The sequence below is a fragment of the Erythrolamprus reginae genome, chromosome 1, assembly GCF_031021105.1.
Source record: "Erythrolamprus reginae isolate rEryReg1 chromosome 1, rEryReg1.hap1, whole genome shotgun sequence".
NCBI classification, from domain to species: domain Eukaryota; kingdom Metazoa; phylum Chordata; class Lepidosauria; order Squamata; family Dipsadidae; genus Erythrolamprus; species Erythrolamprus reginae.
In genome coordinates this window covers 24142235-24160878 of record NC_091950.1, presented here as the reverse complement: position 1 = coordinate 24160878, position 18644 = coordinate 24142235, and the positions used below count along the sequence as shown (strand labels likewise).

The window sequence follows — 18644 nt, the reverse complement described above, 5'->3', positions numbered from 1 at the left end:
TAAATAAGGTCCAGGAGGGAATTGTTTTTAATAGGAAAGTGAACACAAGAATAAGGGGACACAATTTGAGGTCAGTTGGGGGAAAGATCAAAAGCAACATGAGGAAATATTATTTTACTGAAAGAGTAGTAGATGCTTGGAACAAACTTCCAGCAGACGTGGTTGGTAAATCCACAGTAACTGAAGTTAAACATGCCTGGGATAAACACATATCCATTGTAAGATAGAATACAGGAAATAGTATAAGGGCAGAATAGATGGACCATGAGGTCTTTTTCTGCCGTCAGACTTCTATGTTTCTATGTTTCTAAGACATTATCCAAATATTTCCACTGATGTCCATGCTGGCATCTTTGCCAAAAGGTAGATAATAATTTGCTGTAAAGTTAATATAGCAACACAGAAGCCGGATCGCATTATTTTGACTTTGTAATTAGGCTCTATGATTTCAGCTGATGGGAATTGTAGTTCGACAGTATAGAAGGGGACAAGGCTAGAGGTATACATAACTTAAGGTGACCCAACATCCCGCTTTTGGTGGGACAGTCCCGCTTTTGGGCAATTTGTCCCACATCTCGCAACGTTTTTAAAAAGTCCCAATTTTTTAAAAACGCGATGTTTGGTCACCTTAAGCAAAGGGGAAGGGTCAGGGCAATCCACGACGGGCTTGGGCTTGGAGATGTTGGCCGGGAGGAGCACCACCTCCCACGTCCGACATCCGAAGATCTGGCTGCGAGGAGGCAGCTCCGGGCTCCGCTGGTGACCGAGCGTGTTGCTCCCCCCTCAAGTAGTAGAAGAGCATAGCCAAGGGGTGGAGGGTGCAGAATACCTCAAGCAGGTGGCAAACCTTCGGCAGCAAAGAGCCGGGCAGCTCCATCCTGGAGAGCGAACTTTTTTTTACTCAGCCGAGTCACGTGGAGACGCCTCATGGCTGCATCTGGGAGCAAGGCACGGCAGAGCTACAGCCCTGCAAAGGCAACGCTCGCCTACCAGCTGCTTGCAGCCTACTCGCCGGGGGGAAAGGAGGAAAGTTGGGGGAAAGATCAAAAGCAACATGAGAAAATATTATTTTACTGAAAGAGTAGTAGATCCTTGGAACAAACTTCCAGCAGACGTAGATAAATCCACAGTAGCTGAATTTAAACATGCCTGGAATAAACATAGATCCATTCTAAGATAAAATACAGGAAATAGTATAAGGACAGACTAGATGGACCATGAGGTCCTTTTCTGCGGTCAGTCTTCTATGTTTCTATGTTTCTATAATGTCAGGCTGAGGCTCTTCATCCTCCTCTTCCTCAGCTGCTACTGTTGGGGTGAAAGTTGTGCCCAATTGAGTCCCATCCGATCCTGCTGGCGATGCAGCCCCTCGGCTCCCAAGCTCGGCGGGATATAAGGTGCATTGAAGGGTTAACATACACAGATCAGTATGGGCCCCTATGCACTTTTGCCGCCACATCTGATTGACTCTTGGATTGAGAGTTAGGGACTAGCCCAAAATCAGCCAATGAGCTTCCAAGACTGAGGGGGCGAGGACTCCTAGCAAATGAGTTTCTCTGTTTCTTATCCAGCATCTTCTTCGATGCAGCTGGTGAAATTCCATTTCAGTCTGGCCATTGGGCGCTGTTATTATTTTTAATGGCAGTGCTGTGATATAATGAATCTTAAATGGCTGAGTTTTATGGTCTTCAATTTATCCGACAGATACCACTTGGGAGTTCTGTCTGGTAGTAAGAGAGTATTCTGGTTTAATAAATCAAGTCTCCACTGATGAAGCAGACATCCTGTTAAAGGGTGGCCAATTTGTTTTACATGTACAGTGAGACCTCGTCTTACAAACCCCTCATCATACAAACTTTTCGAGATACAAACCCGGGGTTTAAGATTTTTTTGCCGCTTCTTCCAAACTATTTTCACCTTACAAACCCAAGCTTCCGCCACTGGGATGCTCCACCTCTGGACTTCTGTTGCCAGCGAAGCGCCCGTTTTTACGCTGCTGGGATTTCCTTGAGGCTCCCCTCCATGGGAAACACCACCTCCGGACTTCCGTGTTTTTGCAATGCTGCAGGGGAATCCCAGCAGCGCAAAAATGGGTGCTTCACTGGCAACGGAAGTCCGGAGGTGGGGTTTCCCAGTGAGGGGAGCCTCAGCGAAATCGCAGCATCACAACAACACGGAAGTCCGGAGGTGGGGTTTCAAGGACATCCGTGTTTTTGCGATGCTGCAATTTTGCTGAGGCTCCCCTCGCTGGGAAACCCCACCTCCAGACTTCCGTTGCCAGCGAAGCGGCCGTTTTTGCGCTGCTGGGATTCCCCTGCTGGCATTCCCATGCAGCATCACAAAAACACAGAAGTCCAGAGGTGTGTTTCCCCATGGAGGGGAGCCTCAGGGGAATCCCAGCAGCGCAAAAACGGGCGCTTCAGCTGGCAAAAGTTTGGGTTTGCACGCATTAATCACTTTTCCATTGATTCCTATGGGAAACATTGTTTCATCTTACAAACCTTTCACCTTACAAACCTCGTCCTGGAACCAATTAAGTTTGTAAGACGAGGTATCATTGTATATGTATTTGACATACACTTTATATAGTAGATAATGTATATTTTTGTGTGTCTGTGTGTAATATGTATGCACACATCTGGCATATATACATAGAATTAAATAGTATATTTTGGATGTTCAGTAATAATAAGGGAAATTGTATCTCTTTCAGGCGAGGAGAGGCCAGGCACCCTAACCAAAACCCAAACCTAAACCCTTGATGTGAGTGACATCAAGTTGGCCACCTTTAAGCCAGTCACATAACCTTTAAGCCACCACCACCCCATCGCATGATCGTCAAGCCACTCCCACCTGGTCACATGGCTGGCAAGCCACACCCACAAAATAAGCCACACCCACAGTGCGGTTGTAAACAATTTTTGCAGCCCTTCACTGATACTACATAAATTTGTGGTCCCATAGTCAGCTTTGGTTGTTTCCCTGAGGAAAAATTAGGAGCTTTCAGAGGATTCCTTTTTAATTTCATTTGCATTTCGGGATGTATGGCTCCTTACCTATTATATCTGCCCGTCAAAAATTGTATAGGTATTTAATAAATAATGCAGCTGGATTTCCAACAAGAACTGGATGGGTTAGTTGAATAAATAAACCCAGTCAGAATATACTTGGCCTAGGAGTGTTGTCTAGAGCCAGTGAGGTATATATTATTCAGTAAGCCACTGCTTAACCACAAAGTATAAAAATATTATTTTTTATTTGAACTTGTGGCTTTCTTCACAGATCCGCAGATGAAAAATGACTCCGAGGCAGCCAAGACAAAACGACTGAATAAACATAGAAAAGGGATAAAAGCCAGGATACGTCTTGATGAAAAAACAGTCGGTGGGTCATCTTTTTTAAAAAATATGAAGGCTAATTCATGATTTGAAGAAATTACTATATACAGGTCTGCTCACAAGGACAGCAAAGAGTTAATATGGTGTCTGTGAACAGCCAAGCAAAGCCCCACCTGTTTTTAATGTATGTGATGTCATATACTGTATCTATAAAGGGGCAAGGTTTTGATTGCAGTTCTGGGCACCAAGTTGACTTTTTTGACCACCCTGGTGGACACTCTTGGTATTGCAAGCTACACTTCATGCCTAGCATTCCATTCTATTGACTTGTCTTTTGTTTAGTTCTTCTTAATTCTGCTTTGATTTCTTCTTAATTGTGCTTAGATTAGAAAAGAACATAAATAATTTCAAAATTGGAATCGATAGCTTTCTGTGCTTTGCTTTTTTTGTTTTTACAACTCTCCTCCTTCTCTTAGAAAACGACTCTGAAATCATTAAAAGATGAAGCTTTATTTTCAAGAAAAGTTTTACTTTTCTTGAAAATAAAGTTTTAGGAGTAGGAAAAATTTCATTCCAGGTAGTCCTCAATTTACAATCTCAACTGAGCCCCAAATTTCATTTGCTAAGCAAAACAACTGGTGAGTGAGTTTTGCCCCATTTTATGACAGTTGTTCAATGGATTATTCCAGTTGTTAAGTTACTAACATGGTTGTTATAACCATGTTTCCCTTTGACTTCGGTTGCCAGAAAGCCACAAAAGGTGATCACATGACCACTGGACACTACAACCGTCATAAATATGGGCCAGTTGTCAGGTGTGTAAATTTTGAACACGTGACCGTGGGGATGCTACAATGGCTGTAAGTGTGAAAAACGGTAAAAGGTCACTTTTTTCAGCTGCTTTATAACCACAGGTGGGTTCCACTTACCTTTGCCACCAGTTCGCATTGCAACATTTTGCGCATGCATCCACTTATGCAATTTGGCTTCCGTGCATGCTCAGTAGCAGCACTCAGCCTGAAACACAGCTGAGGAGTTGATCAGCTGTGCTTCGGGCGAAAAATAAAGATCGGTATTTTTCAAGCAGCGGAAGAGGAGAAGCTATCCGAATGGGAAAAGTCAGTAAAAATTTCCCCAAAAAAAGATGGCGGCACCCACATACTGGCACCGACTATGACATCACCACTGGGTCGCTTCCAGCAATCTGGTCCGCACTGGGAGTCAAGCACCCCTGGTTATAACCTTGAACGGTCACTAGATGAATGGTTGTAAATTGAGGACTACGTGTACAGTAAGAATCTTCGTTAACAATTGCTGTGTTTGTATAATATATGCCTGAAGCACAAGAATCCTTAGTCTATACCAGTGATGGCGAACCTTTTTTTCCTTGGGTGCCGAAGGACTGTGGACGCATGCTATCGCAGATGTGTGAGTGCCCACACCCATAATTCAATGCCTAGGGAGGATGAAAACAGCTTCCCCTGCCTCCTGGAGGCCATTTGGAGGCCGGAAATGGCCTGTTTCCCAACTTCTGCTGGGCCCTGTAGGCTCGTGTTTCGCCCTCCCCAGGCTTCAAAGGCTTCCCTGGAGCTGGGGGGGGGGAAACGCCCTCCCACATCCCCCCAGAGTCAAAACTCCCCTCCCAAAGCCTCTGTGTGAGCCAAAAGTCAGCTGGGCAGTACACACATGCACACTGGAGCTGAGCTAGGGCAATAGCTCGCGTGCCAGCAGATATGGCTCCGCGTGCCACCTGTGGCACCCGTGCCATAGGTTCACCATCATTGGCCTGTACAATTGATTTATTCTGACATTGTTGCTTATTATTATATTTTCTTTATTTTTGTTGTTGTGTAGGGGAATTGGGGCATCATATAAATTTGAAAGAGAAATGAAGTGGAGAAAGCTCATTGGAATACTGCCTTTCTTATGTAGATTATGAATTATTTTTTCCTCCCTTGTTTTGACACCCTGAAATCCATGTCCTAATAAATGGGGATTCTTGATTTCGTCATGTACCCATCAGGCAAGGGTTCCTCATCTCCAGTGCTACTGGTACGCTCCCGGAGACTGGCGCAGGCATGCAGGCATCCAGCGCACGGGCGTGTGGGCGTCGGCCCAAGGTTTGGCTTCTGCGCATGCACCAAAAGCATAATCTTGCACAAGGATGCCCATGTGTGTGAAATTTCACTGCTTTTTGGCTATTTCTTTGCTTCCGTGCATGTGTGGAAGCAAAAAACTGCCAAAAATCGGTGAAATCTCGCGCACACAAGCTTCCTCGCACAAATTTTGGTTTTGGTGCATGCACAGAAGCTGAATCTTGCGCAGGCATGCATGTGCACATGTCAGGGATGCGGAGATGCATGCACATTTCCATTTCTGCTACCATACTATAGTGTGGCCTGTACCAGATGCACCTCATTACTGGTACCCAGTAATGGGCAGCCAAAATTTTTACTGCCACACTGTGGGTGTGGCTTATTTTGTGGGTGTGGCTTAATGGTCATGTGACTGGGTAGGAGTGGCTTGCCGGCCATGTAATCAGATGGGAGTGGCTTGAACAATCATCGTTCAAGTGAACTGTTAAGTCCTCGACTTACAACCTCACCAGTGTTGCTCACTGCATTGACAATTTGCTTCGTATTTCCCGCGCTCTCCTTCCTGGGTCACCCCACCTGCCTTAGGCTGGGTAGCTAGGCGAACGGGTGCTGCCAGAAGCATAAATGCTGCCAGCGCCGCTACCACCCACACCTTCTGCTTGCACCTCAGGCGGGAGGTGGCTGCGTGAGGCTGGAGGGGATCCGGGCAGGAGAGAGAGAAGCTTGTCCAAGGCCAGGAAGGAGGAAAGAGGAAAAAAGCAAGGAGCGCAGACGCAGCAGCAGCAGAAGGAGAAAAAAGGAGAGCTGAACTCAGACCAGTAATCCAGGAAGTGACAGCTGCCGATCATCTGGAACTGCACAAGCATCTTCATTTCCGCCAGTGGAACTGCGTTCCACCCCATCCTGCCTTCTGCCCACCCCTGCTGGTACTCATCTGTGAAATGGCCCTCTTTCTGGATGGCCTGGTGTGGAAAGCCTCGTTGTAGAGTAGCAGCCCTCCGCATCAGTAGTAGGTTCTAAAATCCTTTTACTATCAGTTCACTCGTGGTCGTGCATGCGCAGAAGCGTTCCAGGCAAGTGGGCGGAGCCTCCTACAATCCGCTGTACCAGTTCTAAGAACCACGCCGAACTGGGAGCAACCCACTGCTGCTATGCACACCACAAAGAGTTTTATTTATTTATTTATTGTTAGAGTTGGAAGGGACCATGCAGGTCATCAAGTCCAACCTCCTGCCTGAGCAGGAATCCTATAGCACCCCAGCCAAATGGCAGTCCTCTTAAAAATGTCCAGAGTATTGGAGTTCACAACATCCGCTGGAAGGTTGTTCCACTGGTTGATCGCTCTGACCGTCAGGAAGTACTTCCTTATTTCCAGGCTGAATCTCTCCTTGGTCAGTTTTCATCCGTTGTTCCTCGTCCGGCCCTCTGGTGCCCTGGAGAATAAAGTGACCCCCTCCTCTCTGTGGCAACCCCTCGTATACCTGTAGACTGCTATCATGTCCGCTCTGGCCCTCCTTTTCTCTAGGCTATCCATGCCCAGTTCCCGCAATCTCTCTTTGTAAGTCTTGGTTTCTAGTCCCCTAATCATTTTGGTTGGTCTTTTCTGCATCTTCTCCAGAGTTTCAATGTCTTTTTTGAAGTGTGGTGACCAGTGTTCCCTCTAATTTTTTTTTGGGGTGGGCAGAAAAGTATAGTGTCTGAGCGGCAGTCCCTTTGGGACTGGCCGGCACAGAAATTGTTGAGTCCTATGTAAATAGTTGCTCCTATGTAAAGAAATGCTGTCTCTATGCAAGCTGTGTAAAAATAGAAGTCGCGCCTGATTGGCTCAGACGCTGACAGTTCTCTTTTGGCGGGAGCCGCAAAAGTATAAAAGGAGCGCTTGTTCTCTGTTAAAGTCAGACGCGTTCCAGCTGAATGTCACTTGTCTTAAAGAGCTGAATAAAGGAACCGTCTTGTTAGCCTCCTGTCTCTGGACTCTTCACTGGCGACGTCGGACGGAAGAACCACGCTCTCACCATGAACAACCTTCCAGTCGGCCGGGCTCCTGAGTTCTTCGATCCGGAGAAAACCTCCTGGGACGCCTACATGGCCAAGTTCGAGATCTTCCTCGAAGCTGCCGGGATGAGGGACGCCGACACCGAACGGAAGCGGGCAATCTTCCTGAACTACTGCGGCTCAGAGATATTCGATCTCGCCCAGACTCTAACCGATCCGCTACCGGCCAACTCCGTCGCTTGGGACGTCCTGAAAACCAAGCTCGCCGCCCACTTCAAGCCCATGAAGCCAGCCGTCGTGTTCCGGCACCAGTTTTCCAGAATGGGCCAGCTCGAATCCGAGTCAATAAACCAGTACGCTACACGACTTCGTACGGTGCTGTCAAAATGTAAATTTGACAACCCAGAAGCTCGCCTCACCGATGCCCTCATTTTCGGCATGAAAAATGCTACGGTCCGCAACAAGCTCCTCACAGAAGACGAGCCTTCTCTCCAAGCAGTAATCAAGCTGGCACAAACCGCAGAAGTCGCCGACGCTGCTGCCAAGGAGTTGAAGAAACATGACAAGCAGGAAGTCGTCGCCCAGATCGACTCCAAAGCTTCCCGCGCCGAGGCCCCAGACGACCTCAGCCCACCTGCCTTCTCCGAGGACAGCTGTTTCCTGCTGCAACAGGACCAGTCAAGACAACCCAGATACCCTCGCCCCGTCGCCCCCTGCTCCGGCTGCCGAGGGAACCATCCGCGCCAACGCTGCCCTTTTCGGGACGCCATCTGCCACCGCTGCAATCGCCGGGGCCACATCGCCGAAGCCTGCAGAGCCCCCATGCCAGAAGACTCTTTTTCCACCCTGCGGCCTCCTCGGTTCCAGACTCAAACAGCTCAACCGTGCGAAAACCGACTTCCTCGGTTTTCCGGCCGCAGAAACTACTCAACCGTCAACCGCGACTACGCAAGAGGTAAAAAACATTTTTCCGTAAATAGCACGGCAACAACAAACAGGAGCAAAATCATAATTTCGCTGCTCCTAAACAACAAGCCGTGCAACATGGAACTGGACACTGGGTCTAAGTATACCATTATGCCATGGGAAAAGCTAAAATTGTACATGCCTAGTCTCTCAAAATCTGATCTTATGCATACTACTTTAGTAATTAAGGATTTTCAAGGGGGAATAATACCAGTATTGGGAAAGGTAAATGTGCCAATTATGTTAAAAAATGTCAAATGTAACCTCCCTTTGATTGTTGTTGCAGGGGCTAGGCACTCTCTTCTGGGATTGGCATGGATGGATCCTTTGGGTATTGAAATCTCTGGTATTTGTAATGTCAAATCTGATGACATTCCCAACTTCTTGCAGGAATTCCCTGAGGTCTTTAGCTCCACTTTGGGGTCTTACAAAGGGCCACCTATCTCCTTTTCTATTGACCCTAAGGTCCCCTCTGTCAGGCTCAAACCCCGTAGGGTTCCCCTACCGCTTCTTCCAAAGCTTGATCTACAGCTTGACAAGCTTATAGGCCAGGGCATTTTAGTCCCCGTGGATCAAGGGCCTTGGGAAACACCCATAGTCACGCCTTTAAAGCCTGATGGCTCTTTGAGGGTTTGCGCTGACTATAAGTCAACGCTTAATAAGGCCCTCCAACATCACCCTTACCCCATTCCAGTGGTGCAACAACTTCTTCACTCCCTGGGGGAAGGGGAAGTGTTCGCCAAGATCGATTTGGCGCAAGCTTGTCAACAGCTCCCTGTTGATGAGCCAACCGCACTCGCGCAGACTATTGTCACTCACAGGGGGGCGTTTAAATGTACCAGATTGCAATTTGGAGTAAGCATAGCCCCTGGGATTTTTCAAAGCATAATGGAACGCTTGTTGTCAGGAATTAAGGGCACTATTCCCTATTTTGATGACATATTGATTTCAGGAGAAAACCAATCTCAACTCAACCAGAGAATAAGGGAGGTATTACATAGACTGCAAACTAAAGGTCTAAGAATCAAACCAGACAAGTGCGTTTGGGGAACTAGCAGTGTGGAATTCTTAGGGTATAGGATTGATGGCGAAGGCATCCACCCCACTACTAAAAAATTAAAAGCCATTAGAGAAGCCCCAGAGCCACGGAATAAGACAGAATTGCAGGCATTTTTAGGCCTTCTAAATTTTTATTCTGTTTTTTTAAAGCAGAAGGCAACAGCAGCAGAACCTCTACACCGGCTGCTTCAGAAGGGAACTCCTTGGACATGGGGGAGAACTGAGCACGAAGCCTTTTCGCAAATAAAGCAGTTGTTAACTTCCAAAAGTGTGGTAGTTCAGTATAGCACTTTGCTACCCGTCAGGCTTACGTGCGATGCGTCCCCGTATGGGGTCGGGGGAGGGGGTCTTGGCACATGTCTTGCCAAATAATACAGAAGCCCCAATTGCTTTCTTTTCCAGGACAATGACTAGTACTGAGATAAATTACAGCCAGCTGGATAAAGAGGCTCTAGCTATAGTGGCTGGGGTAAAAAAGTTTCATAACTACCTTTTTGGCAGGAAATTTGAGTTAGTCACTGACCACACACCCTTGCTAGGCCTGCTAGCCCCTAATAAACCAACACCTACGTTTATGTCTCCTAGACTAATCAGATGGGCATTGTTTCTTTCAGGTTACCAGTATGAGCTTATTCATAAAGGAGGTAAAGCCATCAACCACGCAGATGGTCTAAGTAGGTGCCCCATGGCAGAAATAGTTGAGGACCCAGCCCCATCTGCTGATGTTTTAATTCTAGAGCTTGAGGATAACCCACTAACAACAGCAAAAGAGGTTGCTGACCACACTCAGCAAGATCAGATTTTACAAAAGGTGGTAAATTGTGTACTCAAGGGGTGGCATAACGATTCTTTAGAAGCAAACTTAATTGAGTTTAAAAACAAAAGACTGGAACTGTCATATGTAAAGGGTTGTCTGTTGTGGGGTGATAGAGTAATCATTCCTGAAAGTCTAAGGACTAAAGTACTCACTACGTTACATGTGGGCCATCCTGGTATTGTCAGGATGAAGGGCTTAGCTAGGGGGCACTTATGGTGGCCTGGTCTGGATACAGACATTGAAGGGTGGATAGCCAAGTGTGACCCATGCCAAGAGTCACGGCCAAATCCCCCCAAAACAGCTCCAGTTGAGTGGGAGCAACCTGCAGGGCCTTGGTCCAGGGTCCAATTTGATTTTGCAGGGCTAGTGGGGTCTCAATATTTCTTGATAGTGGTAGATGCATTTTCAAGGTGGGTTGAAATTATTGCAATGAATAATATAACCACTAGTGCTACAATTAAGGTTCTGCGCCATTTGTTTGCCACCCATGGCTGTCCTGACATCTTAGTGTCAGACAATGGGCCCCAATTGACAGCCAGGCAATTTGAATTGTTCTTGGATAACTTGGGGGTCAGACATGCTCTCATCTCGCCTTACTCGCCATGGGCTAACGGGTTGGCAGAACGGTACGTTCGGGTGGCAAAAGAGGCATTGCGCAGGTCAGGCCCTGGGGATGTACAACAGCATCTGGACCAATTTTTGTTAACACAACATATTACACCTAACTCTCTCACACACAAAAGTCCTGCTGAAATCCTAATGGGAAGGAAACTTAGATCCCCACTGGATAGATTACACCCAAGGTATTGTACTCATAATTCTAGGTATGTAAATCCTGAAAGACAATTGTACTTGGGTCAAAGTATTTTTGCAAAAATTTTTGATGGGGGGTTAAATTGGATGAAGGGAACAATTGTACAGCAAACAGCTCCTAAAACTTATATTGTAAAATTGGATGATGGCCGATTGTGGAGAAGGCACATCGATCATTTACGAAGGCGCATTGAGGCCTCCCCTTTACAACCCGCTAATACAGACTCTTCCCCCCTACTAGACTTTAACGCGCAACCCATCTTAATGGACATACAAATGGACTTACCAAGACGGGAAAGGTCCTCCAGCGATGTCGAGCCATCTTCGTCCTCGGAGGTCGGTGTTGTGCCTGCCCACTCAACACAGCAGGCCAGAGCTCAGCCTCGGCCCCAGCCGCACTGTGGAGGTACTAGCGAACCGACCTCCACCGTTGAAAGCGAGGACTCGAATGATCTGCGCAGGTCAGAAAGAACTCTGCGTAGACCAAGCCGATTGGAGGACTTTGTCACATGGCTGGCAGATTGACTTGTCTCTGACTAAGGAGGGAGGGGTGTTGAGTCCTATGTAAATAGTTGCTCCTATGTAAAAAAATGCTGTCTCTATGCAAGCTGTGTAAAAATAGAAGTCGCGCCTGATTGGCTCAGACGCTGACAGTTCTCTTTTGGCGGGAGCCGCAAAAGTATAAAAGGAGCGCTTGTTCTCTGTTAAAGTCAGACGCGTTCCAGCTGAATGTCACTTGTCTTAAAGAGCTGAATAAAGGAACCGTCTTGTTAGCCTCCTGTCTCTGGACTCTTCAGAAATATTAAATAAATAAACAAACAAACAAACAAACAAATAAAAAACCCACCCTGTTTTGCCTCAGAGAATTTCAAAATAAAATACTGTACTGTGTGTCTATAACAGTGAGCTCATAATAGGGCAACTCTATCAATATCAAAATGCCACTTAAATAGTTGAGCTAGTTTCAAAATAGATTTTGATTTTCTTTCTCTCTTCCTTACTCCCATTCTTTTTCTTTCTCTTTTCCTTCCTCTCTTTTTTCTATCTGTTTCTCTCTCTTCCTCTCTCTCTCTCCTTCCCTCTCACTCTTTCCCTCTCGGCTTCTGGGCAGGTTTGGAAAACTCTGAGTTATTGATGATTTTTAAGTGAGCGATTGCTCACTGCTCAGCTTAGAGGGAACTATGGTGGGGACCAGAACTGAACACAGTACTCCAGGTGTGGTCTGACCAGGGCGTAGTGCAGTGGTATTAAGACGTCCCTGGTCTTGGAGTGTATTCCCCTATTGATGCAGCTTAGGATTGTATTGGCTTTTTTGGCCACTGCTGCACATTGTTGGCTCATGTTTAGTTGATTATCCACCAAGATTCCGAGGTCTCTTTCGCCGTAGCTACTGCTGAGAGGGGTTTCTCCCAGTTACGGGAGTCTTTTTCCTCCTCTTCTACCTGCAGGGGAATGGACCTCTTGGTTCAATGTGGACCATCCTGGAGGTGAAGGGGATTTCGAGACGCTGGAGGCCATCCGGTTCTACTACCCCGAGCGCATCTGTGCCCGGCCATTCTCTATCCAAGCCCGCACCACAAAGTGGGAACTGCCGAAGGAAGTGGGGGAAGTCGTGCGCTTCAGCCCCCAAGAAGGCTTCCAATGCCTCAATAAGGAGCAGCCCAGCAATAGGACCTGCTCTAACTATCACGTCCGATTCCTCTGCCCTGTGGGTAAGTGTGAAATAAACAATTTATCGGTGGAACAACTTGCCTCCAGAAGTTGTGTGTGCTCCAATACTGGAAGTTTCCCCTTAACTGGACAACCGTTTGTCTGAAATAATAATAATTAATAATAATAATTTATTGGATCTGTATGCCACCCCTCTCCGCAGACTCAGGGCGGCTAGCAACAATGATAAAACAACATGAACAATCCAATAATAAAAAACAACTAAAAACCCTTATTATAAAACCAAACATACACACAAACATGCCATGCCTAACTTATAATGGCCTAGGGGGAAGGAATATCTCAACTTCCCCATGCCTGGTGGTATAAGTGAGTCTTGAGTAGTTTACGAAAGACAGGGAGGGTGGGGGCAATTCTAATCTCCTGGGGGAGTTGGTTCCAGAGGGCCGGGGCCGCCACAGAGAAGGCTCTTCCCCTGGGGCCCACCAAACGACATTGTTTAGTCGACGGGACCCGGAGAAGACCAACTCTGTGGGACCTTATCGGTCGCTGGGATTCGTGCGGTATAGGAATCTCCAAATATTGTGGGTGCTCCAATGCTGGAGATTTTTAAAGAAAAGACTGGGCGGCTCACAATAACCATAACAGCTAAAAGAACAGTATAAAATGTAACAAGATAAAACAGCAAATACTATAAAATATATTACTCCAAAAAAGAAAAGAAAAAGGGAACACTCAAATAACACTTCCTAGATGTGAATGAATGAAATATTCTCATTGGATACTTTGTTCTGTACAAAGTTGAATTTGCACAACAATTGTCAATCAGTATTGCTTCCTAAGTGGACAGTTTGATTTCACAGAAGTTTGGTTTACTTATATTGTGTTGTTTAAGTGTTCCCTTTATTTTTTTGAGCAGTGTATATAAATAACCCAAAAAAAGCATGCATACACTCAATCATTCCTAGTCCCATGCCTGATGGAAAAGCCAGGTCTTAACAGCCTTGCTGAAGACCAGTAGGGTGGGAATGGTACGGATCTCTGGGGGCAGTTGATTCCAAAGGGTCAGAGCCACCACAGAGAAGGCCCTTCCCTGTGGCCCCACCAGCCAACATTGTTTGGCAGACGGGAAGGTCAGCCCTGTGGGCCCTTATTGGCCGTTGAAAGGTAGGCAGAAGGCGGTCCCGTAAGTAGTCTGGTCCTGAGCCATGTAGGGCTTTAAAGATCATAACCAACACCTTGAATTGCGTCCGGAGACCGATTGGTAACCAATGCAGCTCACGTAGACTTGGAGTAATACTATGCTATCGCTCGTGCAGCCGCATTTATTGCTTGAGCAGGAGGTTGGACTAGAAGACCTCCAAGGTCTCTTTCAACTCTGTCATTCTGTCATTCTATCTGATTTTTATGGCCATGGTATAAAAAGTATGATAAATCTAGGCTTTCTTGAGCAGCCCAGGATAATTGACAAGGCAACTGATAGTCTTTTAATTAGTTGTGTTTTTTTAGTTGTCGAAATTCTGGCAACTCAGGGAGATCTGGAGGTACAGACATTTTTAAAAGCAGTTTTTGATCATCAAATTACCTACAAGCATCTCAGTTTTTATTGGATCCATGACAGCCAAATGTACCTCCCTCCTAGTGGTAGTTAGTCAGCCTTTGCTCCAAGAGTAAACTAAGAAATATGGGTCAATACCTCTTAGTTTTTTTATTTGTACCCAAAGAAACAAACAATATATTCTTTTCAAGAGTTCTCTTTCGTGCCTTCATAGCCAAAAAGAGAGTATAAATAAATAAATAAATAAATAAATACGGTTTTAATAGTTTTATTTTTGATTATTATTATTATTATTATTATCATTATTATTTATTAGATTTGTATGTCGCCCCTCTCCGCAGACTCGGAGAGACTGCTCTTAATGATAGCCATCATTAAAAAAAAAACCTTTTTTGTATTGAGTGGGTTTTTGGGGGCTGGGAGGGAAGGGTTGAGACTTTTAATTTTGTAAGCCACCCAGAGATATAGAAGTCAGATAGGCAACAACAACAACAACAACAACAATAATAATAATAATAATAATAAAAAAATAAAAATAAAATAAAATATATAAAATATAAAAAACAAAACACGATAAAATAAAATAATAAAATCTAAAAATAAAGTTTAAATAAAATAATAAAATATAAAGTAAAAATGAAGTAAAAATAAAATAAATAATAATAAAATAATAAAATAAAATCTAAAAATAAAGTTAAAATAAAATAGAATAAAAAATAAAATAAAATAATTAAAATAAAGTAAAAGTAAAGTTAAAGTTATAGCCGCCCAGAGTCTACGGAGAGAGGCGGCATACAAATCTAATAAATAAATAAAATAAAATAAAATAAAATTGATTGGATTCTAGGTCCCCACGAAAGAAGACATCTTCAACCTAACTTAATCTCGGAAGAAAAGACTTGGGCATCACTTGTAAAGAGTTTATAGCCCAAACCATCAGAGTTCTAGATGTGTCCATTCACTTCCCCTTCATTTGTTCTGCCCAACAGATCCTGTGCAGAAGCCGGGATGGTCAACTTGGTCTCCCTGGAGCCCCTGTTCCCAAACAGCCTGCGGCCTCAGCGGCATTCAAACCAGACACCGGACCTGTCTGAAGAACTCTGCGCCAGGGCAGGGACAGCTGTCCAAATGTCCTGGGAAATCCATGGAACGTCGGACCTGCAGATCTGAGCCCTGCCAAGGTTCGTTTTTGGCCCTCAACCTACTTTAATTTCTTATTGGGATTGGGGTGCAGAAACATGGGGATCAGGTGGCAATTAAGATATTTCGGATCATTTCTGACCAAGAATTTAGACAAAGTTTGTCCAAAAGGTGCATTTTTTCAGACTTTCTAGAAATTCGTGTTGCCTCTTGAAAAAAGCATCTTTGGGATAACCATGAGCTGGCTGACTGAGAATTTCCATAAACATTTAGACAAAGTTTGTATGGTTTTTCTTACTGCCAAAATGTAGACGGGCTGCAAGAATGGTGGAAGGTCTTAAGCATAAAACGTATCAGGAAAGACTTAATTAACTCAATCTTTATAGTCTGGAGGACAGAAGGAAAAGGGAGGACATGATCGAAACATTTAAATATGTTAAAGGGTTAAATAAGGTTCAGGAGGGAAGTGTTTTTAATAGGAAAGTGAACACAAGAACAAGGGGACACAATCTGAAGTTAGTTGGGGGAAAGATCAAAAGCAACGTGAGAAAATATTATTTCACTGAAAGAGTAGTTGATCCTTGGAACAAACTTCCAGCAGACGTGGTTGGTAAATCCACAGTAACTGAATTTAAACATGCCTGGGATAAACATAGATCCATTGTAAGATAAAATACAGGAAGTAGTATAAGGGAAGACTAGATGGACCATGAGGTCTTTTTCTGCCATCAGACTTCTATGTTTCTATGTCTCTAAGAAAGACTCTCCGCTCCCCTCCTTTTTATTTCAACCCCTCCCCCCCCCGACATTTTCCCACCCAACTTCCTGTCTCTGAATTCCAATTCTTTTTTGCTACCTTTGTTAAGAAGTGTGTAGAGTGATCTGTGAGTGGTCAAAGATAGTACACAGAGGAAATCATGGAAGTCTAGCTGATAGTTCACAGATACAAGTAATAATTCAGTAATACAATTTATTTACATTAAGTGTATAAAATATTATTTACTTTAGCAAAATATCTTAGTCAAGAACAGTCCTAGTCATACATAGTTAAATCAGTCAATACAGTAACTCTCAATACATACTAAAAGCTTACTTGTCCAGTTTACAAATACATAAACCATCATTTGAACACACAGTTCTTACTGCAGCAGAGTCACAAAGACAAAACAGAAAAGAGAAGAGAATAGCCTCTGGGTCCCTCTTATGGCAATCCATAACACTAGCTCTTAAAGCAATAGTGTTCTAATACATGTAAGCATACATTGTTTGTCTATTTTATGTATTGCCAAATCCAACTAGCCTTAAACAAGATCTAAGTATTGCCCACAAGACCATATGCTGCAACGTCCTGCCTGTCGGCGACTACTTCAGCTTCAACTACAACAACACAAGAGCACACAACAGATTTAAACTTAATATTAACTGCTCCAAACTTGACTGTAAAAAATATGACTTCAGTAACCGAGTTGCCAAAGCGTGGAACTCATTACCGGACTCCATAGTGTCATCCCAAAACCCCCAACACTTTACCCTTAGATTATCTACGGTTGACCTATCCAGATTCCTAAGAGGTCAGTAAGGGGCGAGTACAAATGCACTAGAGTGCCTTCCATCCCCTGTCCTATTGCTCTCCTATATCTCCTATTCCTTTCTTCTATTCCTATATCTCTTCTTCTATTCTTTCATTGATATGTTCTATTACTATATCTTCTTTTCTATTATTTCTTAGATACAGTATATTTTACTATGAGTATCTCCTCTATAACCTTCATCATGCATTTTACTATGTGTATATAGATATATACCCACTAAAACCCTCATTGTGTATTGGACAAAATAAAATAAAATAAAATAAATAAATAAATAAATAAATAAATAAATAAATAAATGTACATAGTACTAACAACCTTCAGGTCAGTTTTGATTCCTGGCCATTGCCTTATTGCTAAGGTTGAGAGAGAATGATTGGCCCAAAGTCACCCAAACTAATTTGGGTCTAGGGCAGAACTAGAATTCAGAGCTTCCCACTGTTTCTAGCCTGATGCCTTAGCTACTATCCCAAACTGGCTCTCAAGTTCTAAAATGCCATCTAGATTATTATTTTTTCCCTGCGAAGCTGCTGACATTTTTCAAGACACGAGAATTCTCTACTTGCCTGGGCAGTGAACACAGCTCTACCACGCCCAGGCCTGGGGTCAAGACATCACCTGCAAGGAATGTCAGCAATGGCCTTGCGGTCTCTAAAGGGCCAGAGAGCTTCTGTTTTTATGGGAAAAGCAATTTTTAATTAACATCATCCCTGCCAAGGTTTTCTGCCAAGTACGTTTTTGGGCAAGCATGAAACATTTTTGTCCAGAGATCTGACACTCGATCCTTTGTTCTGATGTGGCTAAGAGGTGAATTTGACCCTAAGTACACAGACATCTATCAACTTTGTCTAAATTCTTTGTAAAAAAAACAAAAAAAAGATCCAAAATATCAGCCCAGCACAGTGTGTTTTCTTGAAGTTGGTGATGGCAATTCCAGGGATGGTAGTTGACTTGTGATGCCCAACAAGGGATTCCAAGTGAGAAAAGCATGTGCCACTAACAATAAAAAATTGAACAAATAAAATTCTCCTGCCCTTTGCGATTTGCTATTCAGTTTTTCTTCCTTCTAAACCTCTGAAGGACAATGGGTTTAATCCTGCCAGCGTATTTATTATATTTTATTTATGAGGACCCAGTATATTTCCTATACCTTATAATAATGATGCTGCTCCTGGAAACTATACCTGCCACAGAAAAACTATATACATTTTTGAAATCAGAACAAAAAAATGATTCAGAAAGGTACAAGGTCAACTGTGATGATTACAAATATATATATATTTGGGCCAAGAGGCAAAAGAAAAGGAGCTGTGATGTTCCTTCAATACACCAGGGTGATTCGACACAAAAATATGTAACCCTTCCCTGGTGTAGAGCTGAAGGGATTGGATACTGTAGCCTAGAGGTGAATTCTCTGCTTTACAAGGCAAAGGTTGCAGGTTCAAGTCCCAATGAGGGTATGGCTAGCTGATGAGGCCAAAATAAGGCCAAAATAGATCTATCCTAGCCTCCCTTAATTTTCAAATTCAGCAAAAAACAACAACAACAACAACAACACATGTGACACACACACACACACATATATATATGTCACATGTTTTT

At 44.1% G+C, this 18644-nt stretch overlaps 1 protein-coding gene across 1 annotated transcript in view; it reads left to right on the top strand.

Moving 5' to 3' along the window:
* The first annotated feature begins 927 nt into the window (after positions 1 to 927).
* Positions 928 to 18644, top strand: part of CILP2 (cartilage intermediate layer protein 2) — a 39026-nt gene continuing 21309 nt past the window's right edge. The window contains exons 1-4 of the mRNA XM_070736857.1: positions 928 to 1030; positions 3283 to 3384; positions 12533 to 12796; positions 15303 to 15494. Coding sequence (XP_070592958.1) covers positions 928 to 1030; positions 3283 to 3384; positions 12533 to 12796; positions 15303 to 15494 — 661 coding nt within the window. The remainder of the gene's footprint in view (positions 1031 to 3282; positions 3385 to 12532; positions 12797 to 15302; positions 15495 to 18644) is intronic.